This window comes from Mesoplodon bidens (genome assembly GCF_964165515.1).
Source record: "Mesoplodon bidens genome assembly, chromosome: X".
In the NCBI taxonomy this organism is placed as follows: domain Eukaryota; kingdom Metazoa; phylum Chordata; class Mammalia; order Artiodactyla; family Ziphiidae; genus Mesoplodon; species Mesoplodon bidens.
In genome coordinates, this window is record NC_138163.1 from 7,165,637 (window position 1) to 7,189,833 (window position 24,197).

At 45.5% G+C, this 24,197-nt stretch overlaps 1 protein-coding gene across 1 annotated transcript; it reads right to left on the bottom strand.

Moving 5' to 3' along the window:
• Positions 1-607: 607 nt before the first annotated feature.
• On the bottom strand, positions 608-3,643 carry SLITRK2 (SLIT and NTRK like family member 2; the record flags this gene model as incomplete). The annotated part of the gene is made up of 1 exon (XM_081221717.1): positions 608-3,643. One exon carries the CDS (start codon positions 3,641-3,643, stop codon positions 1,106-1,108), a length of 2,538 nt encoding a protein of 845 aa, XP_081077843.1. The 3' UTR covers positions 608-1,105.
• Positions 3,644-24,197: the final 20,554 nt, after the last annotated feature.

Consider the following 24,197-nt stretch of genomic DNA (forward strand, 5'->3'; position numbering starts at 1 on the left):
CTCTACTGGTGTGTGTTTATAGAAAATGTTTCAATAGGCAGAAAAAATACTAATTTCAATTAAAAAGTTAGAAATACAGACTCTCATTTAAATATATAAAAATATCTAATGCAGAAAAAATATATTACAAGTTGTGTAATGTACTCTTAATTAGGAAAATAATCTAAAACACTGACCATGTTAGTGTAAAATAACGATTTACGGAAGGGCATTAATTGTTCAATTCACTCTGATATTGGGTTAAATATATTTTATTAATGAATTACTAATCCCAACTGAGGCATTTTATTACCTCTAGTCCACTGTTAAGTCCCCTTAGTTGACTTAAATAAAATCACTTAGAACAAACCCAAAGGAAAGGAAATATTTTACAGTTAAATCTATAAAGTCCTAGAACTAGAATCATTTGATGACAGGCCGGTTTCTATAACTCAAGCAAACTGTACGTTGACTTAATATAGCTGACATTTCGATCTATTTTACAGTGTTTTTAATTTTAAAAATACAACACATTAAAATATGTTCAATTTATCAAAGCTAAAAGCAACATTTAAGTAATGTACTTAAAGTGCAAAGGCACTTTAACACGAAGAAGTGATGCCTAGTGACTATGCTTGGTAACTGAAGACGGAAATACCATATATCATTATTTACAAAAGAATTTATAGTCTCAAAAGATCTTTGGAGATCTTCTACAAAATACACTAAATATCCATTTTCATTTGAAAAGTTTGCTTACTCTTTCTTCATTCACTATAATCTCCTCTTCCCATTCCCACACTGGAAAAATAAAAGAAGAAAAAGGAAACAAAACCATAAACAAAATATATGAAAAAAATGCATTGTAGAAACATTCATGTTCAATGATGATTCCTAACGAGAGAAGGAAAAAAAAGGTGGGGGAGGGAGGAGAGCAAGAGAGAAATAATTTAAAGGAAAACTTGAAAAAGCAGTATCATTGCTTCACCCCATCCCCCAAACATCTTCAAAGTCCCCCATTGAGGCTGGGAAAGGGAGAACACAAACACACACGAAAGCAAATGCAGTGCTTCCAACAGTTTGGAGCAGCATCCTTTGATGCCAGAGGGTTGTAAATGATTTCCCTTCACAGCTGACTGATTGCAGTTTGTTTTTCCAGAACTTCGAGGTAGTCTGGTTCTGATTGCGGCTTAGCTTGCAGTAAAGGATGGTCTGGTTTTGACTGCCCCACAAAGCATTTCCTGGGAGTTCCATATAAAACGGTTTTATTGATTCTGTCTTGGTTTTGGCGTCGAGATTCATACGAAGGGGCTAACTGCCTTTTAGGTAAGGTACAAAAGTTATAGTGGACGAGTCCTGCACTGGGGAGTTCCTTGACGCGCTCAGCGATATTCTGATAGAGCAGCTCGGGCTCTCTTGGGGTGGCTTGCTTTTCTAGCAACTCGGTGGCACTTATAGTGTAAGCAAGTGTGGCTGGCTCTTCCTTCTTCTCCTCCAGGTTGCTGTAACTGAATTCTTGCAGGTTTCGGTAATAGGCCACTGGGTCTCCTTCCTTCTGCATGTAGATGGGGTTTTGGCACATCTGACCCACAGGTGGGGGGATGTAGTTATAGACGTGGCCGTCTGCTTTATCCTGAGTCTCAGTGTTATAAGACCCATACTGTAACTGGAAGGAACTTACATCTAAGTTGTTGGCACTCCTGGGAACACTTGGCACTCCCTTTCGGCGTTTCAGGACAAAGACGAATAGGCCAGCCCCAAAGCAGACAGATAAGATAAAGACAACCAGCAATCCTAAAATTAAGACGGAAAGTGGAACTTCAGTGTGTAGTTCAGGATAGGAACTGGGAGACACACTAAGTGAGCGAGGTGTGTCTGTGTTGTGATTCATTGACAAAATGGTTCCGTCTGACAAGTTTGGACCGTCTGGACAAATAGCCTCCCTGCCCAGAAACTTCAGGATCTCCCCAGCGTGCTTAGCGGGAGATTCACAGGTCACCTCATTGATGATGACAGGGGAGTTGGCATGCTCTGTCCAGTCCTTTAGTCCCATGATGTCACAGGTGCAGTCCCACGGGTTCTCTTGAAGATCTATCTGGATAAAAGCCGGAAGCTGATCCAGAACCCCTTTCACAGGCAGGTGAGAAAAATGGTTGTTTCTCAGATTCAGCCTGGTGAGGGCTGTACCCCCAAATATATTGTCAGGTAAGGACCGCAGCAGGTTGTTATTCAGAAACAGTAGCTGTAGGTTAATCAAAGCATCAAAGGTCAGCGGCTTAATTTCCTTAATGACATTATACTCTAAATAGAGATACTGCAAGCTCTGCAGTCCATCAAACATAGCCGGATATAGCACTTCAAGGTAATTACCATTCAGATAAAGTCTGCGTAAACTGGTCAGGTTTGTGAAGGCACCTTCCTGAATGACTGCAATCCTATTGTTTCCTAAATGCAAGAGATCCAAAGAACTGTATTCTAAGAGGTCATTCTTATAGACAGTTTGAAGATAGTTCCCTGTTAGGTAGAGTTTCTTTGGACTGGTAGGCTTAGGCTGCAGGTCGGAGATATTAGTGAACTTCCTTTCTTGGCAGTTGACATTTAGACCGTTGTCTGAACTCTGAGAGGTGCAGACACAGCTACTGGGGCAGGTGAGGGGCACCGGGGACTTGGTCTGGTACACCATGATGGGTCCAAAGCTCTGCCTGTCTTTCGACACTGTGACCCGGGGAGTTGGGCGATTTCTCATTTTGGGTGGCCGGCTTGCTTTTGCAGCCCTGGTTGGGTTGAGAGCCGGATTCATTGTAGGTGACAGCCTTTGGACATGTGTGTCAGCGTGGCCGCCCCTCTGACCGGAGTCACCGGTACTTTTTCTGGGACAGAGGTCTTGCCTGGTCAGCTGGGTCACATCTTTCCCATGCAATCTGAAGGGAGTTTCACAGACAATCTCCCCCACGAAAACGGTTATGGTGTCCAGCCAAGCCTTGAGAGGAAGTAAGTCACAAGTGCAATTCCACGGGTTTTCCTCCAGCTGAATCTCCATGATGCCTCCAATATGCTCGAGGACGCCGGCGAAAGGCATCACTTTCAGCCGGTTCCCTCGCAGGTCTAAGTGGGTCAGCAGGACGAAGCGGAACACATTGCTGGGCAGAGACAGCAGAAGGTTATCATTCAGGATTAGCACTTTGAGCTTGTTCAGCTTGCTGAAGGCCCCCGCCTCGATGGCACTGATGTAATTGTAGTCGGCCTGGAGGTACTCGAGGCTCTCGAGGCCCAGGAAGGTGTCCTCCCTCAGCACTTCGAGCTTGTTGTTGTTGAGGTGCAGCCTCTTGAGGGTTTTCAGGCCGCTGAACGCCCCGGTGCGGATCTCCTGCAGCCCGTTGTTACCCAGGTGGAGAGTAACCGCGTTGGAGTAATTGACGAACTCGTTGGGGTACAGTCTCGTCAGGAGGTTGCCATTGAGGAAAAGCTGATAGATTCGATACTGGGGGGGCTGGAGCAGGCTGACAGTTGTAAATCCTTTGTTTTCGCAGTTAATATTCAGTACGTTTTCCTTCTCTTCGCACAGGCAGCGGATCTTGCAAATGTCTTTGGCGGTTTTGCGACTCTCGGTCTGTAAGATCCCGGCCACGGTTAACACACTGAGGAACCAAACGCCGCTCAGCATCTTTAGGCACCGTCGGTGTCAGCTCAGGTACCTACAGGCAAACCTTGGGGAGGGGGGCGGGAGAGAGCGGGATGCGGGGGAGAAAGAAACACGGAAGCCCGATTAAAATGGCAAAGCGAGGGGGTGGAGTGGGACGGAGGAAGAATGCGGGGAGCGGACAGCACGGCAGAATGAAATCACTGCGTTTTTCAAAGCGCTTTCTGCTCTCCTCCCCTCCCCCGCAGCCCACCCACACACGCGTCCCGGAACACACATGCTTGCACCTGATTTCCCGGCGGGTCGCAGCCAGCCGCGGAGTCATTAGTAACCGAGTTGTCCTACTAAATCCAGCCCATCTCCTCCTCCTCCTCCTCCTCCCCTGGGGTATCTTGAAGAGATCTCGGGCGGCTAGCCCGTCCTGGGCTCCCGGCAGAAATTGCTTTACTTTTTTTTTTTTTTTAACTGCGCAAAAAGGGGGTGGGAAAATCAGGGGACTGGCGGCGGGGGAAGGGAGAGGGTGGAAGAGCAAAGACAGCGCGCGGTGGGGGTTACTCACACATCAGGAGAAGACGGGACCCCTCTCCTCTGCACTCCGCCGGTAGTTTAGCATCTTCGGAAAGAGAGGGAGAGCAAGGTAAAAGGAGACGCCGCTTACGGAAGGATGCCCTGCTTTCTATCGGTGGATTAAATTTTGCTGGGGGGTGCGCACAAATTAGGAATCCGGCAGGCGGCAGGAGAAGAAGAGGGGGGTTGGAGCGGCGGGAAGCTGAGCCCACGGGGACCCGGGGGTTCGACTGAGCAGGGAGGTCGCGAAGCCTGCCGGCTGGGCCGGCGGGCAGCGGAGACGACCGAGACTGGGCGCGCACTTCCAATCCGGCGGCAGGGGCACCAGTGCGCCCGGCAGTTTGAATTTGAGAGGCTTTGCAGGTTCCCCGGGACAGGGCTGGGGTGACGTCACGGGGGGAGGGGGCAGGCTGGGGATCGAGGGCGCGCAGTGGGGGAGGGAGAGGCAGATGCTTCCCTTCCCTGCGAGTGGCTTTGCAAAGCTCAAATCCCGGCTGCGTCAGTTGCTTCTGAACTACTCCACCTCCAGCCCGGCGGGCGGCGAGCGGCTGGCGGAGCTCCTGGAGAGGGGGTTCTCCAGGAGGGGCACCGCCGGGACTCCTCTGGCCCCTCCGAGTGGTTTCTTCCACCCGCCCCTCCCTCCTGGCTCTTCCAGCGGGGCAGTGTGTGTGTGTGTGTGTGCGTGCGTACGCGCGGGGGTGTCTCATTCCAGATTCTCGAGCTGGGGTCCAGATCCTTCTGAGTAAGGGGTGTGTGTGTGTGTGGCGTGTGTGTGTAGATGTGTCTCTTTGCTACAGGACTGGGGCCCGCCTGCCAAACTCCTAGCTCACATGCTCTTGGTGTGGAGAGTGGGGTGTGTGTGCACCGGTGTGTCTGTGTGGGAGGGCGAGGAGTTCTTTTGGGGGATTTATGCTTTACATACAGAGCTGTGTTTCAGTGCTGAGAGAATTACTTTCTGGGTGGTGACTGGCCAGATATTTGCCGGGAATCTGAAAGCCAGCTCAACGTTAGCTTATAGACTGAGATAAACAACAACAAAACCCTTCTCCCCCTGAGGTTTATACTTAGCCAGATAATGAGGTTTAAACGTGTGTTTTTTGCCTTAAGGAAGGAGAAGAGAAGTGGGTGTCAGACAGGCACTGCCAGGCTGAGCTTCAGCTGGGAGTAGGAGCCCAGGAAAGGGTGCTGAGCCCTCCAGGCTGCAGGGTCAGGGAACCAGGGAACAGAAGGCGGAGATGCAGGAAGACTGGCTCCTGAGAAAGAGGAGGAATGAAAGGAGTCCTGGCCTGAGACTCAGGAGACCTGGCTTCGGATCCAGCTCTTTTGCCAGGTGTCACTTGTTTCTGGATCTTCCCGCCCCCATGGGCAAAAGGGGTGGACTTATAAGGGCCCTCCCAGCCCTGACATTTAATCGGATTCAGATAACCTTCCCCCGGGATTATTAATGGCCAGGTGTTGGGTTTTTGCCTTCAGTATCTCATTTCTCCTTAATTATCTTAAGGTCCCCTGGACCCAGGAGTCTCCCAGTTGGAGTCCATTTGCAAGATGGGAATGTCTGCTGGTGCCCGAAAGGGCCAGGGGCTGCCTCTGGTGGGCATGGGGGAGATGAGGCAGCAAAAGTAGGGGGGTGAAAAGAGAATGGGAAGAAGAAATGACCAAGCGATGTGCCAGTCCCGCCAGACACTTTAGTTGGCTCTCCCCGCCTCTTGGTCCCGCCTGCCGCAGTCGACACAGGGTCCCATTGCTGCACCAAGTGTGGCAGAGGGGCAATCGCATAGGCAAGCCGAGCCTTCGGAGAACAGAAAGCGCCCTGCTTCTCCCCTCCTCCTTCCCTAGGAAGCTCAGGTCCTAGGATTGTTCCACCCATACAAGTTCTTTCCTCCCCAAGAAGGGCTCTCATGGTTTATAAACTTAGGCACTAAAGCAACCGGTGGCTCTGGCCTTCTCCTCCGCAATTTGTCACGGGCATTCTTCTTTCCCCCTGCTTTTCCTTTGGGGAAGAGCCTTGGGCCAGACATCATGAGCCCTCCCCATCCAGTAATTCTTGCTTCACCTTGGCCAACATCCTTTCCTTCCGGGCCCTCGAATTTCCCTTCCCTGTGCCAAAGGGCAACGGGAGAGGGACTGTCCACAGAGGGGGAGGGGGCAGCCCTGCGATGGTCTCCCACCCTACATGGCAATTGCATCATTAGATGCGAGTGGGGTGATGCAGTGGGAGCACAATTAAGCTTCCTTTCATAGCAAAGGGGCATTTGTTTCTACATATTTCCAAATATTAAATATACATAGTTCCTAGAGAGATATGGTTTATTCATTCAGTCATTCATTTAACAAACATTTATTAATTAGGTTAATATTTCATTGAAGTAGACGCCAACATGAGAGCTAGACAAGACCTCTGAAATCAGATTCATTTTATAGATGAAGACATTCCTCAACCAGGGGAAGTGCTGACTTGCTTAAGTTCAAGAATCTATAAAATTAGAAACAGAACCCAGAAGTTCTGAGTCCCAGGCCAGCAGTTCTCCAAAAAAAGCCTCACTCCTGCTTACTGTGAATTAGACAACTATCTACCTAAACTTCAATAGTGGTGGTGTTTTACTTCAATGTGTTTTTTAAATTGTATTTGAAAGTGAAATACCAAATATGAGTTTCAGTTTTCAAATATCGTAATTTCCTTCAAGACACTGATGACTCTGTCAATACTCCTTGAGAACAGAGACTATTAGGAATTTGGGGGGGTAGATAGATGAGGGGGCGCTTGAAATTCTTATTACTACGGGGTGAGGGAAACGGAGCGGTGAGGGCTGGGGTAACGGCACTGGGGACCCCGCGGCGGGGCGGCAGCCCTCCCTCCCGCGGTGAGCTGCCGACACGGCTCGGTGGACCCTCCCACTACTCCTGCGTCTCCCGCTCGTCCCTGAGCTTCCGCAGCCGTTTCCCCAAACACAGTTGTTGGGAACAAATCAGCCTCCACCCCGATAAAGCACTTTAAGGAAGTTTCCTCTGGCCCCGCGTCTCCGAAGGAGCGGCCGCGGCACCGCGCCGGGGAGAGCGCGCTCCTAAGGCGGCGGAACGGCGCCGGGTGAACACGGAGCCCGCGGGAGGCAGAGGCGGACGCTAAAATAAGGCAAACGCTCCCCGTCCTCGCGGGGGCGAGGGAGGTAGAAACGCGAACTCCGTCGCCTTGGTCTCACTGGCATCTTCTCGAGTGAAACCGGGCTCGGGTCTCCGGGGCCGCCAGCCGGCGCGGCGAGTGAGGGCGGGCGGGCAGTCCTCCTCCGCCCCGGCTGCGAGGGGGTTAACGGAGCCCGGCCGGCCCGGGGAGGGGGCTTCCACCGCCCGCCCGCCGCCGCCTTCGGCCCCCGCTCCGGAGCCCCCGGCCCAGCCCTTCCCGAAGGGCTCTTCCGGGCAACCCAGGGGCCGGGCGAGTCCCCCGTGGCCGGGCCCCAGGCACCGACCGCTCGCGCAGCTCTCCCTGCCCTCACCCCCACACCGCCGCGACGGCCGCTCGCGCTGCCCACTCCCCAGGGCCCGGGCGCCGCGTCCTCGTCGGCAGCGGTGGCCGCGGGGCCGCACGACCCCCGGAGCCGGACCACGCCCGCGCGGACTGTCCCGAGGCCGGACAGCCGGAGCGGGGGCGGCGGTCAGGGGCGGCCGCCCGCGCGCGATCCCTGGCGGATCGCGCCGTCTGCCCACGCCCGTTCCCTCCGCCGGGGGCTGTGGCCGCGAAAGACAGGGGCCAGCGCGGAGCCAGCTAGTCGGCCGCGTCGCCGCGGCGTCCCCGAGTACTCAGAACTTACCCGGCGAGCGCGCCGCCCGGAGCTTCCCCCGGAGGCGCCCGCGGCATCCGCGACCCGGGGAGGCGCGGGAGGCTGCGCGGCCTCGGCCCGGCGCGGCCCGGGAGCGAGGGCTCGGGGGCGAGCGCGGGCGGCGCCCCCAAGGGCAGGCAGATCCCCACTGGAGCGGCTCGCCGCCGGGCAGCGCTTCTGGCAGGAAGGAGGGAGGGATCCGGGAGGGAGGAGGAGAGGAGGGCGGGAGCGGGGAGGAGGAAAGAGAGGGGAGGGCGGGCCGGCGGCCCCTCGCCTGCATTTATCAATCACCCCGCAGATCAAATGTCCCCGCGGCGCACCAGGGTGGGGGATGGACCGGCCCACAAAGGAGCCGCTGCTCCGTTTCTCTGACCAGCGCCGCGGAACGCTGCTCAAGCCTCCCGGCCCCCCTCGCCTGGAACTCTGCCCAGTCCCTGCAGCTTCCACCGGGGGCTGCGGATCGGACGCGGTCAAGTGAAATAAGGGTGGCACTCGGTCAGGACCGTTTGCTGGGGTACACTATGACCACAGGGTGGAAGTTACGGACAAATGAAAGCAGCCAGCCCTCCGAGCCGGACACGGTCCGGGACAGCTGCCTCCCCTTAACTAGTCAGAGCCCGGTCCTCGCAGCTTGCGGGCAGATCTGTAAGGACCTCCTACGAGGACGGTAAACACGGTATTTCCATATAATGTAGAGCCGGGCGAGACCAGTGCAAACGCTTTCACCAGAGCCAGCCCTTCGCAGCATTCCAGTCCCTGTTTCCGTTTGATTCTTTTCATTCTTCATGACGTTGCCTGGATCTACTAGAGCGGACTTTGGGCCACCCTCTCTTCCCTTTTCTCCTTTCTTTGCACTCCTGTTAGTAGTCCAGGTGGTTGTGTTTCGATGACGGGAAGGCGCTCTGGGCAAGAGTCACTGTAGTTCTAGAGGGAGGTGCGGTTTTCGCCCAGAGCGTTGCGGTTCCCTCCAGACCCGCTTTCCCCAGGGCCTCTCCTCCTCTCTGCCAGGGTCTTAGGGAGAAAGTTGCAGTTGTATTAAGACAGGAGCAGGGAGCTGATTTGATGGCACCGAGACATTTCCCCTTCAGTCGTGGAGGACAGCAGCCTTAATTAAAGTCGTCACCGTCCCCCGTCCTTTTCATACCCCCTGCGGAGTCTGTAAAACCCCAATTCTTGAGAATATCCACCAGCTGGGTGGTGGAGAATAGGAAGGGAGGGGAGGGGAGGGGTGCAAAATTAGAGCAAAAACTAGCTCTGGGGCTAATGAATCTGCATTGGGATTTGTCTGTTTCAAGGTTATTTCCTATACATTTAAACCACGTTCTCCTGGCACAGACCTCTACCTCATTCTTCTCCTTACCCTGGGGAATCTTTTGTGCTTCTTCTTTCTCTTCTAGGCTTTCTTTTCATAATGGAGACCATGCTGGGCCTTTTCAATAGAAAATTACTGATAATCTTATATTATGCACATATGCAGAGTTTACCTTAGTAATAGTCCAAAGAATTATCTCTTATAATCATATCTCTGAGGTTTTAAGGATCATTACTGTTCCTTTTACTTCAGTCCTGAGAAAGCCTTTTTGAGATTTCCCTGTCATTCAGATAAGTAATTTCAGAATAACACGGGTCTCACATATGCACATGGGCAGGCTATTTTACAGTTACATATTCAGAAACATTGCCTTTCTTTATTAATATCCTTATTTGTGTAAAACATCAAACGTGCTATTCGCTACAGACTATAGCAGCAGCCTGGGCACATCATAGTATTACTGAGAACAGTTAATACTGTTTCTTCTGTGTTTACCTCATTTCTGACTGTGTCATCTTTTCGTGTAGTTATTTAATGGGGGCTATAAACAACCACACAACACAGAGCTGAGGGGCTATTCAAAGGCAGAAATAATGAGACAGTCATGCTGAGAAAAAGGAGACAGTTTACTGAGAAGGGTGGTGTGTCCCTAGCCAAAGGGGACACACACAAAAGCCATAACATATACAGATTAGATGAGGAACAGGCTATCAATGATACAGACCGACATTTTATTTTGATCCAGTAGAAACTTGCAAAATATGGCATGCATCCATTTTAATTAGCCTTGTAAGCAAGTCTAACATGTTTATCAGCCTTCAGAAAAGCATTTAACAGCCTGCCATTCTGCACGGGACCACACTGATAGTACGATTAAAAAAAAAAGAGTAGACTTTTCTTTTTGTCGGCATAACATTTTCAAGTAGGTGGGTAGCTGTTTCAAAGGGTGTCCTGAATGCACACACACACACACACACACACGCAAAATGATGAGCAATACAGAACTTTCTGTGAGGGCTGTTGCATAGATAATTACAGAAGAGAGCTTGAAGCATGTGAAAGTTTTAAATGTACCAATTTATTTGAAAGCTGCTTTATACTGACTTTTCGAAAAGTTTCTGTGTTAGGGGAGAAAAATCCTGACATAACTGAATATCAAAGACATGCATATTAATGTACTTCTGTGAATTAATAAAAATGGCATTCTTAATTCTTTGGTGTAGTGGCATTGTAAAGGCATCTCTGTGTTTGTGTGCTGTTCTCTGTTGATTAGTTTATATTACTAAAGGGCTTAGAGATCCCTGATTGCAATGCTAGTGGGGCAATACAGAAATACAATTAAATTTTGCTTGGGCTTTTATAATTTCAATCTAAGATCAGGAGAAAATCAGAAATTTCATCTAGGATGAATTTTTTAAATGTGTATACATTACTAAGACAATGCAAATGTTGCACAGTTACTGTGTAGTACACAGTTTGCCTGAGAATGTTGCTTCTCCACCTTTTCCACACCTATCCAGGGCTGCGAAGCTTTAAAAAATTTACAAACTAAGGCAAAGTAGAAACCTCATGCAGAGTCAGTAAGTCTAAGACCGATCGATGTGAGTTGTTTTCTGGGAATACTGTCCATTTGAACCAAAGGTTTCAAAGAAGAGTTCAGACAGAGACAGACAGATTCCTAAATAAAGAAACGAGACACAGAGGACATGCCGTTAATACCGGTAATTATAGTTCAAAGGATATTGTAGACATTGGTTCTGTGATGCTATTGAAAGTGTGGATATTTTTCAAGTCAATTCAATTATTTTGATTATTTTGGCAGGCTTGGTTGGAAGAGTGCTGGGCCAGGACCCAGAATAGTTTGTCTTTTAATCAAACACATATCCAAACCCTTGGAGACCAGTAAGCTGGGTTCAAATCCCAAGCAGGCACTGCTCGTCTGTAAGTTTCCTCACGTGTATAATTGAGTACTAGCACCTGCCATATGGCGTCAGTAAGGATGGGATTCATAAAAAAAAAACCCTTGAAAGTTGTGAAGAGGTACAGATATGTACTTCTTGAAATGAGGAATTCTTAAATTCCCTTCTTAAGTAAATTATACAAAGCAATGATTTTAGTGAGAAAACATTGTTTTAATTGAAATTGGATAATAGAACCAGGATTAAAAAGTTATTTACTATTCTGGTTGGAGGTATATTATGTCAAACATTCAAATGAAAACTTGAAAGCATTTCATCTTTTCCCTAGATTTTTTCCAAATAGCTGAATAGGTGTGTATATCAGGATTTCTCAACCTCGGCACAATTGACATTTTGGACCAGATCAGTATTTGTTGTGGAGGGCTGGCGTGTGCAATGTGGGAGGTTTAGCAGCATCCCTGGCTTCTCCCACTCTTCAGTAGCACCAGTATGCCATATATTTATATACATACACTATATGTATACTATATAGTATATATACATGTTTTATGTATATATAGTGTGTATATGATATGTATATGTGTGTATAAACACCCTACGTTTATTTCACACTTAAACAAATTGAAGGAGCATAATGTACATGATGACTTACGACAGAGCAAGACCAAGATTCCAGGCTCCCCGATGCCCTGCTTCATGGTCTGCTACACCCTGCAGCCCGCCTGCCACCTCTTCTACCCCAAGTACCGTCAGTGGAGGCAGACAATGCATACTGGTGCTGCTCTTCGCAAAGAAATATATTTTCTATCATGACCCAGGGCACAGTCATGGGTGGAAACCAGAGTTTCTGAAACAATATTACCCTTGTCGTAGCCAGGCACCCTAAAATATTCTATCATAGTTGATTTTAAAAACTGCTGGCTGTGGCCTGCTAAACTGATTTCATGAGGGACTAACAGGTCGTATCTCACAGTTTGAAAAACACTGACATACTGGATCTAGCCGAGGAGGAAAATGGGACAGAACAGAGAAAGGGGGCAGTAAAGCAAAAGGGAGAGACTAGAAATAGAGAAAGAAGAAGTGAGTATGGTGCGAAGTTATAGTAAAACTATGGCTCTCAACCAATTGTATTCAAGTCAAATGTCACTTAGTGGTGGGCCCTGCTCCCTGAGGGTCCCAGACCTCCGTCTGTGGGGACTGAGCAGAGTGATTCATCAGTTAGGACCATATTTAAGCTTACTGGACCTGGGAGTGAATATACATGGCAAAAGCCACAGATTTTACAGATCAGACTTAGGATAGCATTAATAGGTATTTCAGTTATCCTGACACATTCTTTCCTATTAATCTCACTGCAGCTGCAAGTTATGTTTTGGTCTGGAGATACAACCTAATGCACTCAGGAGGAAACCATATTTACTGAGTTTGACACTGCACATTATTGGAATGGTATAATACAGTCGAGCCTCTGTACTAAGTTCTGTTGATTTTATTTATGTATTTATGTTTGGCTAGTATAAATATAAGGTAAAGTATGTGCTGTGGCAGAGAGTTTAATGCTGACTCTGCTGGAACACTCAAAAGTGTCTGCACACGAGACCCCCACTTCTAAAGAGCAGCTACTAAGGATTTGCATTAAGTATTTCTGATTTTTAAGAAAGTCATCATTTGTGAAGAGGACAAGGCCATTAATATTCAAAAATAGCAAGGATGACACACTCCAGATCTACCTTGAAGTGATTTGCACAAAATGAAGCAGGGTTTAGAAATTATAGGTTCAGAGGGGAGGTGAGTAAGATTTAGAAAGTAAATAAAATCATTTCCAAGTAATAGCTGGAGGCAGCATTCAACCATCTTTGCAAATCAATGAGAGGAGAAAGGATTTTTTTTACCTTGAATCTTGATGATTTATTACTCAGATGTGATATCAGTTCATTTTTATTTTCCTTCCATTTTTCATCTCCCAGGAAGCTGCCTAAGTGATATTACAGTGCCACCTGGCACACACCTCAATTCACCTGATTATTGCAGGTGAGGTCACCTGATTATTGCAGGTGAAGTCACCTTTAAGTCAAATATAATGGCTCCAGGACATATATCAAACAACTTTTGCAGCTGTCTGTGGTCGTACCATGGTTCCTAGGCAAATTAAAAAGAAAAAAAAAGCTTCAAATTTCATGACACTTTTGATAACCTAAATATCCTTGAAGATCTTTCAGAAACATAGCCTGATGTCTATCTGGGGTGGAGGAACCATATGGAGTTTCTCGAAACATCACTTTGGGGCAACTCCAGGAAAGCATGACAAAATTGGAGGCACAATCATCACCAGATTTGTCCCCCACCCTGGACATCGCCACAGCAATTCAAGTACTGTAGTAGCGTCAGTGTCACTTTAGTAATATTTTGAAGGGAGGGAAAAGCAAGCTTGTTTTTTGCTACACATCATTGCTTCAGAATAATGAGTTCAGTATGCTGACCCCTTATCTCTTTATATATTGGTCTAGTTGGTACAGGTCGGCAAACAGCACTATTTGAACTAGACAACTTGTTTGCCATCATTTAAATATATTGAATATTATATTTCAATATATAATATTGAATATACCGAATATTATTTTAATACATTTTTTCAATAGAAATACTAATATTTAAGGAGACATGTACAGTATTGCTAAATGATGAATGCTGGCTATTATTTGCAGCAAGAAAGGACAATTGTCAAATTAATGAATTGATGTTCTGCTTACAATTTTTATAAAATATAACCACTCAACCTAAGATGACTCCTGTCTCTCAAATACAAATAAGTAATACAGAACAATTTGGGGTAAGCCTGAGTCGAGTCCCTGATTTAAAGTTTCAGTTGCTTAGAATTGAAATATATGATTTACTCAAGGGTCAGAACAGATCTGCTACGATTTACATTGACAACATTGGGGTGTATTAGGCAGCAATGGAATCGTTTGTTACCCCTGCTATGGCCCTTAGCCAAATTCAGTCTTGGGCTGTAGTGATGATATTGATCACAGGCTACCTGGCTTCATCAAATTGTGCTTTTCCACTGATTTTTAAGTAAGTGGTTTGTCCAAAACGATTCCCAGAATGCTAATGAACCATAATATCTATATGGAGTTAAGTTATCCAATTTCTTGATCCATTTTCAATATCAATATGCAATAGCACCTTAAGTCATTAAAAAAACTGCTATGATATATTAATATAACAAATAATTCTATGTAGAAAGATCTCAAAATATAAGGGTGTAGGACGAGTGATCTACAGTTAAACCGCAGATTTACAAAGCTGCTTTCACGCATGTTCAATTGTTATCTTTCATTGAAATACCAAAGTAATTAGTCATCTTGAAGAACTTTCTAGTTGCAAAATGTCAGGGATTATTTTGGGTATAGATGTTGACTAAAAGCACTTGATAGCCTAAGAATTTGTGTTGTGTATGTTTGCCTGCCTGCTTTCCCTTCCTTCCTTCCTTCCCTTCCTTTTTTTCTTCTGATTTGGGAATTTGTTCATTCACAATTAGATATTTTGTCAAAGAAAACTATTGACACCTCAAACAGCAGTCTGTATCCTGAGAAAATGATTAGTTGAAATGAGCCAACATCACATAGAGGTTTCTGTGAGAAAGACACCATCACGACTGCTCTTTTAACTGAATTTTCCATAGACCGGGAGGATGGTAGAGCTGGGAGGGATTTAAAGTTAGAGGACTTTAGCGTGTGGTTCTTGTGTGCCTCCAGCCTCTACATCCCCTGGGCCCTTGGTAAACAGGCAGATTTCTGGGGCCCACCCCAGACTCGTGGAACGGAACTTTCTGGAGGTGGAGTCTGAGAATGGCATTTTTATAGGTTTCCCAAGGGGCTCTGATGCAATTTGCTGGACCAATTCTAGTCCAATATCTTCATTTTATAAGATGGGGAAACTACGGCTCAGAAAATCGGAGTGACATTCAAAGTCACATAGGCAAAGCAAGAGTCAAACTCAGATCTCCCAACGCTCATGCAAATGCTGGGTCGTTTTATGTTTTGATACTTTAGTTTCAGAATTGTATTTTTCAATGACAATCAGCATTAAAATTTAATTCAGCAGAGTACACTCTGCTTATGAACCATGTTACAATATGCCCATAAAAAGTGGCTTGCTGGTCAGCCACAAGAAGCAAAAACATTTTATTTCTAAAGTCTTTTGACTAAAAGTTTATTGCTATTTATTTGTGTTTTGGGTGATAAACTGTATAAAATGGAATAAAATGCTTGATAAATACTTACTGAATTGAAAAAAATGAGCACTAACTTCGGTATTGAGTTTGAAAAGATTTACTTTATTATGGGCACAGAGATGCTAAAATGTCAAATTTAATGGAATCTGAAGTAGCTTACATTTCATGTTATCATTTACTAGGTCTACTGAATCATTCTGAGGCTATGGCAGGGAGACCAGGGTCTATAATAGTGGGGTTTTTTTTTTTTCATTTTGCTTTTTTCTTCATTTCAAAATTTTGAGTAAAGTTACATAAACCCTTCAGAATAAGCTTCATAAGTGTAGGGGCTGAGGATGCTATCTTGAAGCTCTCTTGACCTATAAGTGTCAGCTTCAAGAAAATTTCTGCTAGAAACGTTTGAAGATAAAATAGAACATCTAATTAACATTTAGAAGAGTAAGATATATATCCATTTCAAGTAACCTGACCTGGATTTCAGCATCAGGATCTCTTCTTGACACATTTGTAACTTATTTTAATTGCTAATAGGTACTGTGTGTATACACCCAAGGCAAAAGGGGACTTAACCTCTTAGAGTTACAAGAGTGAATTAACTTGAAACTAAACAATACATTTTTGTGAAGAGACATTCTGTTGGGCATAATCTAATACTGAATCAAATGCATGTGATTGACAAGAACCAATTTTCCAAGAAAGTTGAAAGGACTACTGACATTTTTATGCCCCATTTGCATCACTATAATTATTTTCAAGGGAAGTCAGGAGATTTCACGGGTATGAAGTGGGGATAGTAGAAAATGTGTGGGCTATGGAGTCATATAGACCTAGGTTTGAACCCCAGCTCAACCATCTAACCAAGAGTGTGAGTACTGGGCAAGTTACTTAAATTCTCTGAGTCTCACTTTGCTTTTTTGTAAAGTCTGGGTAATTTACAAAGCCTGGTAACGCTGACTTTGTGAGGGTTGTTGTGAAAAACATAGAAAGTAGATCTAAAATGTTTTGTACTGTGTGCATTTCATAGGTGAAGCAGGAGCCATGTTCTCCTTCCAGTGTCCTTAGCTTGGTCCACAGAGTAAGGAATACCATCCTCTCATACTTTTTGGAAGTAAAAGGAAGAGATTTCCTTCTCTCTCTCTCTCTCTCTCTCTCTCTCTCTCTCTCTCTCTCTCTCTCCCAATCCCAAAAGAGAAATGACCTTGCTAATGACTTTGAGTGAAGAATCTGACCAAGCTCAGCTCTGTGCCTTTTGTTTTCTCTTTTTCAGGGCCACCTACTCTCAGAGTGTGCCTAACACTGCCTGGGGTGGGGTGGCTACATCCAATTCAGAAGTCTTCACTGGGAAGTCCAACTGTGGCCACAGACCAAACCAACTTATTCAATTCAAGCTTAATTGTATGAAGCTGGTATTTTGATCTCCATCTATATGATCTCAATTAGTTGTGAACCCACAGTGGATTTAAAGGAGGGAACAGCTATCACCCCCAAATCCCCAAAAGTGGAGGGTCAATAAATTATGACTACTCTTATCATGGGGTTTTTTTGATGGCATCTTCATTCTTTTCTTGAATCAAGACGGTCATTACTAAACTGCTTTCAGCTATGCATGACCATGTGGCTGAATCCTGGCCAGTGAGAGCGGAAGTGTCATTTGGGAGTTCTGGAAAGTCTCTTTAAGAGGCGAGGTGAATCCCCTTATTCTGCCCTACTTTGCTTCTGTTCCTACAGTCATCTTGGATCATAAGGACTAAGGTTACCCTCTAGGGTGGTGGAACAGATTCCCAGAAGCTGCTTAGGTCCTAAGCACCACGTGGAACCATCATACCAGCCCTCAATTTTTTACCTGTGGTTTAAAAAAACAAATGTGAGAATTAAAAGTCTATACTCAGATGACACTAATCCAAACAGATATATTTAGCTAAAGCAATACCATCCTAAGAACCTTGCCGTTTAAGGAAAAATATCTGGCACAGGAGCTGTGTAAACCTGAGCAACTCATTCTTAGGACTGCTTTTTTTTTTCTACAAAGCAACAGGATAAGCTTAAGAATATATAAGATCTTTGTCTACTAGAGAATTCTGTGACCATATCTAAATACAATCACTCTGGATTGTTGAACTAGTATTTTAGTAAGAAACAAAGCCTTCTTTACAGTTTGGCACAAGCTCATTAATTTGATTTTTTTGGGCGGGGGATGATTTGAGTGCCGTCTAGGCTGAAGTTTATCTTTGTACGATCTAAAACAAAAAAAAAATCCCTCAACAAATCTGCAGGGTAATTGTTGGCTTACTTAGAAACCAACTGCTTTCTAATTGAAAGCTGGCAGCTTCCTATTTGCATCAAAACAGTTAATGTACTAATTTTAAATGATTTTTAAAAATCTATCTACTAAAAGAGTCTGGCAAGACCTTATTCATGTTACTCATATTGTAGTAAAGTGGTCCAAAACTGAAACTCAATATTTCTGATTCCTTGATGACTAGCATCAGGGATAAAACTGCTTTTCGAAAATTACAGGAAATTTGCCTCCTGAGGCTGGAAGAGTGAAAGTGGGAATGTGCCTTGGGAGTAGGTAATCTTTCTCTTTGTTCTAGAAGGGATTAAGCTTTTTGACATGCAGAAGTAAGCTAAATACTTATTCTTTGTTTTCTGATATTGGAAGTAATCTAAGTGTAAATAATTCCAAGTGGAATGCTAATTTATTCTAGTAATACAAAAGTTTACTTTTGGTGGGGGGTGGAGGGATGGAAATCCAGGCACTCCTGGATATCTAGGGATTTCCCATTTCCTTTGGCATGCTCTGGGACAAAAGCTGAGGAGCCTTGGAACTGGGGAGAGAGAGATGATGGGAGAAGAAACTCCGGCAGCTGGTCTGCAAAAGACCTTCCATATTGGAGTGTGTCCTATGGATTTGGGGAGCAATAATGTCTGATATTGAACGCAATTTTCCTTTTCTGCACTGTAATCACGTTTCCAGCACAATGTGTTAACCATTACACTCTCTTGTGTTAGTGCTACCTTGGGGAGGGGAGGAAGGAGCTCTCTTTCTGTGTTCAGAGGTTTTTGAGAACTGGAATGGCTTGGCTTAGTGGTAACCAGATGGACCAAAATCAGAGTGATCCAGAGAAATTGGAGGCATCAGTTTAGAGCCAAGTGTCACAAGGAAAAAGCAGGTGTGGACTGAAAAAGAATGCACAGCGTGAGAGTTGTAAGTTAAGTTTTATTTGGGGCAATATGAGGACTATAGATTGGGAGACAGCATTTCAGGTAGCTCTGAGAAACTGCTCCAAAAAGGTAGGGGGGAAGGTCAGTGTCATATATGATTTTAGTGAATGGGGGTGGTACGTGCAGTCAAGCACACCTTTTGGCAGAGGCTTGCTGCCAGTCACAAGGAGCAGATGTCACTGTTAATGATTTTAGTGTTTTTCTAGATATGAGGAGATACAAGAATTGGGCGCATAAAATCATCCCCTGAAATTATCTATCTCTGAAGGCCTGTTCTGCCAGTTTTTCCCAGAGCGCAGAGCGCCTCATTCCTCATCTCCACCCTGAACTCCTTTCCAAGGGTGTTGAAGGTCAGTGGCTGCAGCTGTTTGTGACTTAGTCTTTGTAGAGGCAGATGGCAAGTGCCAATTTTTAGTTGGCACAGGAGGGATAGGTTTATGCTCCACAGGAATCATTTGAAATACACAGGAGGACTCTGTGTTACTCATGGTCACCTAGGATGAGTTCTCAAGTTATTTTATTTAGATATTCAAGAAAAATGATTCTTAGAAGACTAAAAAACTTGGGGCACTAGGGTTTCATAATAATACAACTACAATTTCTCTTGAATATCCACTCTAGTACCTGTGTAAGGCATTCGATACACATGATCGCTTTTATTGCTCATAACACGTGAAAGGCAGCATTATCTTCATTTCCAGAGAGGCAAATGCTTAGAAACATTTTAATTGGAAATTTGTCTTATTCTATGTTATTGTAATAAAAGTATTTTCTTTACCTTTTTTTTCCATTAGTTCTCACTGAACTTCCTTGCACTTAATATGAATTGGTGACATTTTGGTAATCAGATTACAATACAACTTTCGTGAATTATCTATCAATAGGATTCATTTCCAGGAAGAACATGGAAATATTTCTGCAATTCCAGAGTTTTAAAAAAATAAGAATTATGCTTAAAATATCTGATGCAAGAGTTTTTGCAGCTCATAGTTAATATAAATGTTTATTTTTTTATATTCACATATTTTGTTTTGAGTCATGATGCAAAGTAACAATGAGAATATTGTGTTTAATATTCTAGTATTAAATGACCACAAATTACTGGTATTTCCTAATGAGCTTCATGAGTCACATTTTATTGCCATGTCCTAGAATGAATAGAATTAGTGTTGCTATTACAGTATACTGTATGCAGGCTTACTAATGAAAAAATGCAGCAAAAATAAAGGGCTATATTAGTAATGGATAATACAGTCAGAGAAGCTCTTAATGGTGAGCAGTATTGCAGTTGCTGAGTCTGATGCTTTATTTTTTTTACTGTTTTACACTTTTTTTACACTTTTTTACTGTTTTACACTTTTTTTTTTACTGCTTAACACTTATTTCTTCTTCCTTAACCAACTAGATGGTTAAAGATTATATGTAGAAATGCACTCAAGTGTAAGTGGAAATGCCTGGCAGTAAAAGTCGATTGGCCTTTCCTAAAATTAGGAGAAATATTTATAGCCATTGAATAAACAGAGTTGGTTGATTACAAAAGAGAGTAGAGTGTGAGCTTAAGTGAGCTCCTGGAGGGACCTTGTTGTCTGTCATATGCACAGTGGCACAGGATTGAGGTCATAACTTAGTGTGATTTGAGGAAGGGTGAGACTATAGGATCCTTATGACTCTCCTGCCCCCGTAGCTTCCAGCTCCTCATTGGGAAGCCCATGGAGTTGGATGGCCAGTGTCAGGCAGCACTGTAGCCTGCCAAGCCGATTAGGATTCACACAGAAGAGAGAGGTGGTCAGGCTGCCTGGAGACAAGGTGAGTCAGAGCATGGACAGAGCTTCAGCTAGAGGTGCAGTCATAGAGGGAGTTGGTGGGGACACAGGTCCTGGCAGAAATCGAACCAAAGTCTTGTTCTTAGGCAGGAGGTGAAGCAGTTTCAAATGATTTGACAGATTGAGGCATGATCCCAATGAAAAGTCTAGGCAAGATCAGTAGACAGGAGATTGTCAGGCTGAGCATAAGGCAGGAATGAAGCAGGCCATGAGTCAGACTTTGGGATTAGGATCTAGATTCCAACAGGACTAGTTTCTAAGGAGTCTTGTGGCTGCTCTGTGAGCTTACAGCAAAGACAGCTTCCCAAGATGCAAAGGGTGAAAGCCTCTTTGGAGTAATTGTCTGTGATCTCCGGGGAAGGAGATTAGATCTCTGTCCTTTGAGAAGGTCCCAGTGCCCATTGCATGTAATGATACCACACTGCCTGGGTGTATTATGGCCTGGCCTTGGCTTGGGGGAGTGTTTTTGCTCTACCTGGATATGAATTCCTTATTGGGGTCATTGCCATCCTCTTCTTTACAAACTTCTCAGCCTAGGATTCTAATTTTCTCCTCTCTCTCAGGTCTTGACAGCTAGACTCTTGGCAGTATGTTTTCTAAGCTGCTGTGTTACTTGAGCCTAGTGACACCTTAGCTACATAAGAAATGAATTAGCAGTATCTCTGGTCATTGTCTCTGCCTCTCCATCTCTAATTCAAGGCCTTATACAAATGTCAACAAATATTTATTGAATGTCTTTTTAGATATCTGATGTGGATTTAGCAGTATGAGGGATACAAAAAGGCACATGTGATACAGTAATTTCCACTGAGGACCATTCAGTCTTGGAGAAAGACAGAAAATACATCCACAAATATTTCAATAACAATTCAAGGCAGTATGTAATTAGGTGCCAAATTAATGTGACAGCCAATAAATATTTACTGTGGTTTGGAGTTGTCCCAAACATTTCATGTAAGAGGGGAAAATCTCTAGGGTTTAAAAAATAAACAGGTAAGATTGAGATGGGGAAAAAACAGGGCAGTCAAATCTACTTATTCATCTGATAAAACTATATAATGCTTACTATACACAAGGCACTGTTTTGAGTACTTCACAAGTAGTAACTCTTTTAATGCTCACAACCTCTCTATGAGGGAGATCAAATTATTAGCAAACTCAGGCACAGAGAGATGAAGGAACCTGTGCAAGGTTGTGCAGCTGAGTCATGGAGCTGGGAGTTGGACCTAGATGGCCAAACTTGAGAATTGCACTGTCCAATCTGGTGGCCACTGGTGGCTATTTAAATATAATGCATTAAAATGAAATCAAATTAAAATTCAGTTCCTCACTTGCATTTAACTACATTCCAAGTGTTCGATAGCCACATGTAGCTGGTGGCTACCATATTGGACAGCACAAATATAGAGAATAATTTCGTCATCTAAAACTTTCTGGTAGACAGCGTTAGTTTACCATCTATTTATTTAACTATTACTCTATGCCATCTCTTCCTGGTGTAATGAACTGAGCGAGTATATGGAGGGTAACTACACAGTTATGAGTCCTTGCATAGAGGGTTGTCTTGGGCTAGAACAAAGAGCAGTAGAAGACAGTTTTGCAAAAACAAGAAGTAGAGGCTGGTTTTGAAGGCCGGGCAGGGAATTGGGCTTAATCCCTGCATTGGTTTTCTATTGCTGGGCAGCAAACTACCCCCAAATTAGCAACTTAAAACAACACACATTTATTATCTCACAGTTTACGCGGGTCAGGAATTGAGGCATGGCTTAGCTGGGTTGTCTGCTCAGGTCTCACCAGGGTACAGTCAAGGAATCAGCCAGGCCTGCAGTCTCATCTGAGGCTTGGGATTCTCTTCCAAGCTTGGTGGTTATTGGCAGAATTCAGTTTCTTGAGGCTGTAGAACTGAGGCCCTCAGCCCCAGTCTGCCTGCTTGTAGAGTCTGCCTGCCATTCCCAGTCACATGACCCTCTACCTAACATGGCATTTTGCTTCTTCAAGGTCAACGGGAGAATTGAGTATCGGCTACTCATACTCCTGTCTCTGAATTCCAGTCCCAATTTTAAAGAGCTCTCCTGATTAGGTCAGGCCCACCCAGGAAAATCTCCCTTTTGATTACTTAAAGGCAACTTAATAGAGACAGCATGGACATATATACAGTACCAAACGTAAGGTTGATAGATAGTGGGAAGCAGCCGCATAGCACAGGGAGATCAGCTCGGTGCTTTGTGAACACCTAGAGGGGTGGGATATGGAGGTTGGGAGGGAGGGAGACGCAAGAGGGAAGGGATGTGGGAACACATGTGTATGTATGACTGATTCACTTTGTTATAAAGCAGAAACTAATAAAAAATAAATAAAAAATAAAAAATAAAAGTATGTAGTCTTTAATACAAAAAAAAAATATCTGCAAGTAGCTGCAAGATGGCAGAGGAGTAAGACGTGGAGATCACCTTCCTCACCACAAAAACATCAGAAATATATCTACATGTGGAACAACTCCTACAGAACACCTACTGAACGCTGGCAGAAGACCTCAGACCTCCCAAAGGGCAAGAAACTCTCCACGTACCTGGGTAGGGCAAAAGAAAAAAGAAAAAACAGAGACAAAAGGATAGGAATGGGAGCTGCACCTCAGGGAGGGAGCTGTGAAGGAGGAAAGGTTTCCACACACTAGGAAGCCCCTTCACGGGTGGAGACTGCGGGTGGGGGAGGGGGAAGCTTTGGAGCCATGGAGGAGAGCACAGCCACAGGGGTGCGGAGGGCAAAGCGGAGAGATTCCCGCACAGAGGGTCGGTGCCGACCAGCACTCACCAGCCCGAGCGGCTTGTCTGCCCACCCGCAGGGGTGGGTGGGGGCTGGGAGCTGAGGCTCGGGCTTCGGAGGTGAGATCCCAGGGAGAGGACTGGGGTTGGCTGTGTGAACACAACCTGAAGGGGTTAGTGCACCACAGCTAGCCGGCAGGGAGTCCGGGAAAAGTCAGGAACTGCCTAAGGGGCAAGAGACAAATGTTTCGGGGTGTGCGAGGAGAGGGAATTCAGAGCGCCGCCTAAAGGAGCTCCAGAGACGGGCGCGAGACACAGCTATCAGTGCGGACCCCAGAGACGGGCATGAGATTCTAAGGCTGCTGCTGCTGCAACCAAGAAGCCTGTGTGCGAGCACAGGTCACTCTCCCCACCTCCCCTCCCTGGAGCCTGTGCAGCCAGCCACTGCCGGGGTCCCGGGATCCAGGGACAACTTCCCCGGGAGAACACACAGCGCACCTCAGGCTGGTGCAACGTCACGCCGGCCTCTGCCGCCGCAGGCTCGCCCCACATCCGTACCCCTCCCTCCCCCCGGCCTGAGTGAGCCAGAGCCCCCGAATCAGCGGCTCCTTTAACCCCGTCCTGTCTGAGCGAAGAACAGATGCCCTCAGGCGACCTACACACAGAGGCGGGGCCAAATCCAAAGCTGAGCCCCTGGGAGCTGTGCGAGCAAAGAGGAGAAAGGAAAATCTCTCCCAGCAGCCTCAGGAGCAGTGGATTAAATCTCCAAAATCAACTTGATGTACCCTGAATCTGTGGAATACCTGAATAGACAACGAATCATCCCAAATTGAGGAGGTGGACTTTGGGAGCAACTGTAGACTTGGGGCTTGCTTTCTGCATCTAATTTGTTTCTGGTTTTGTGTTTATCTTAATTTAGTA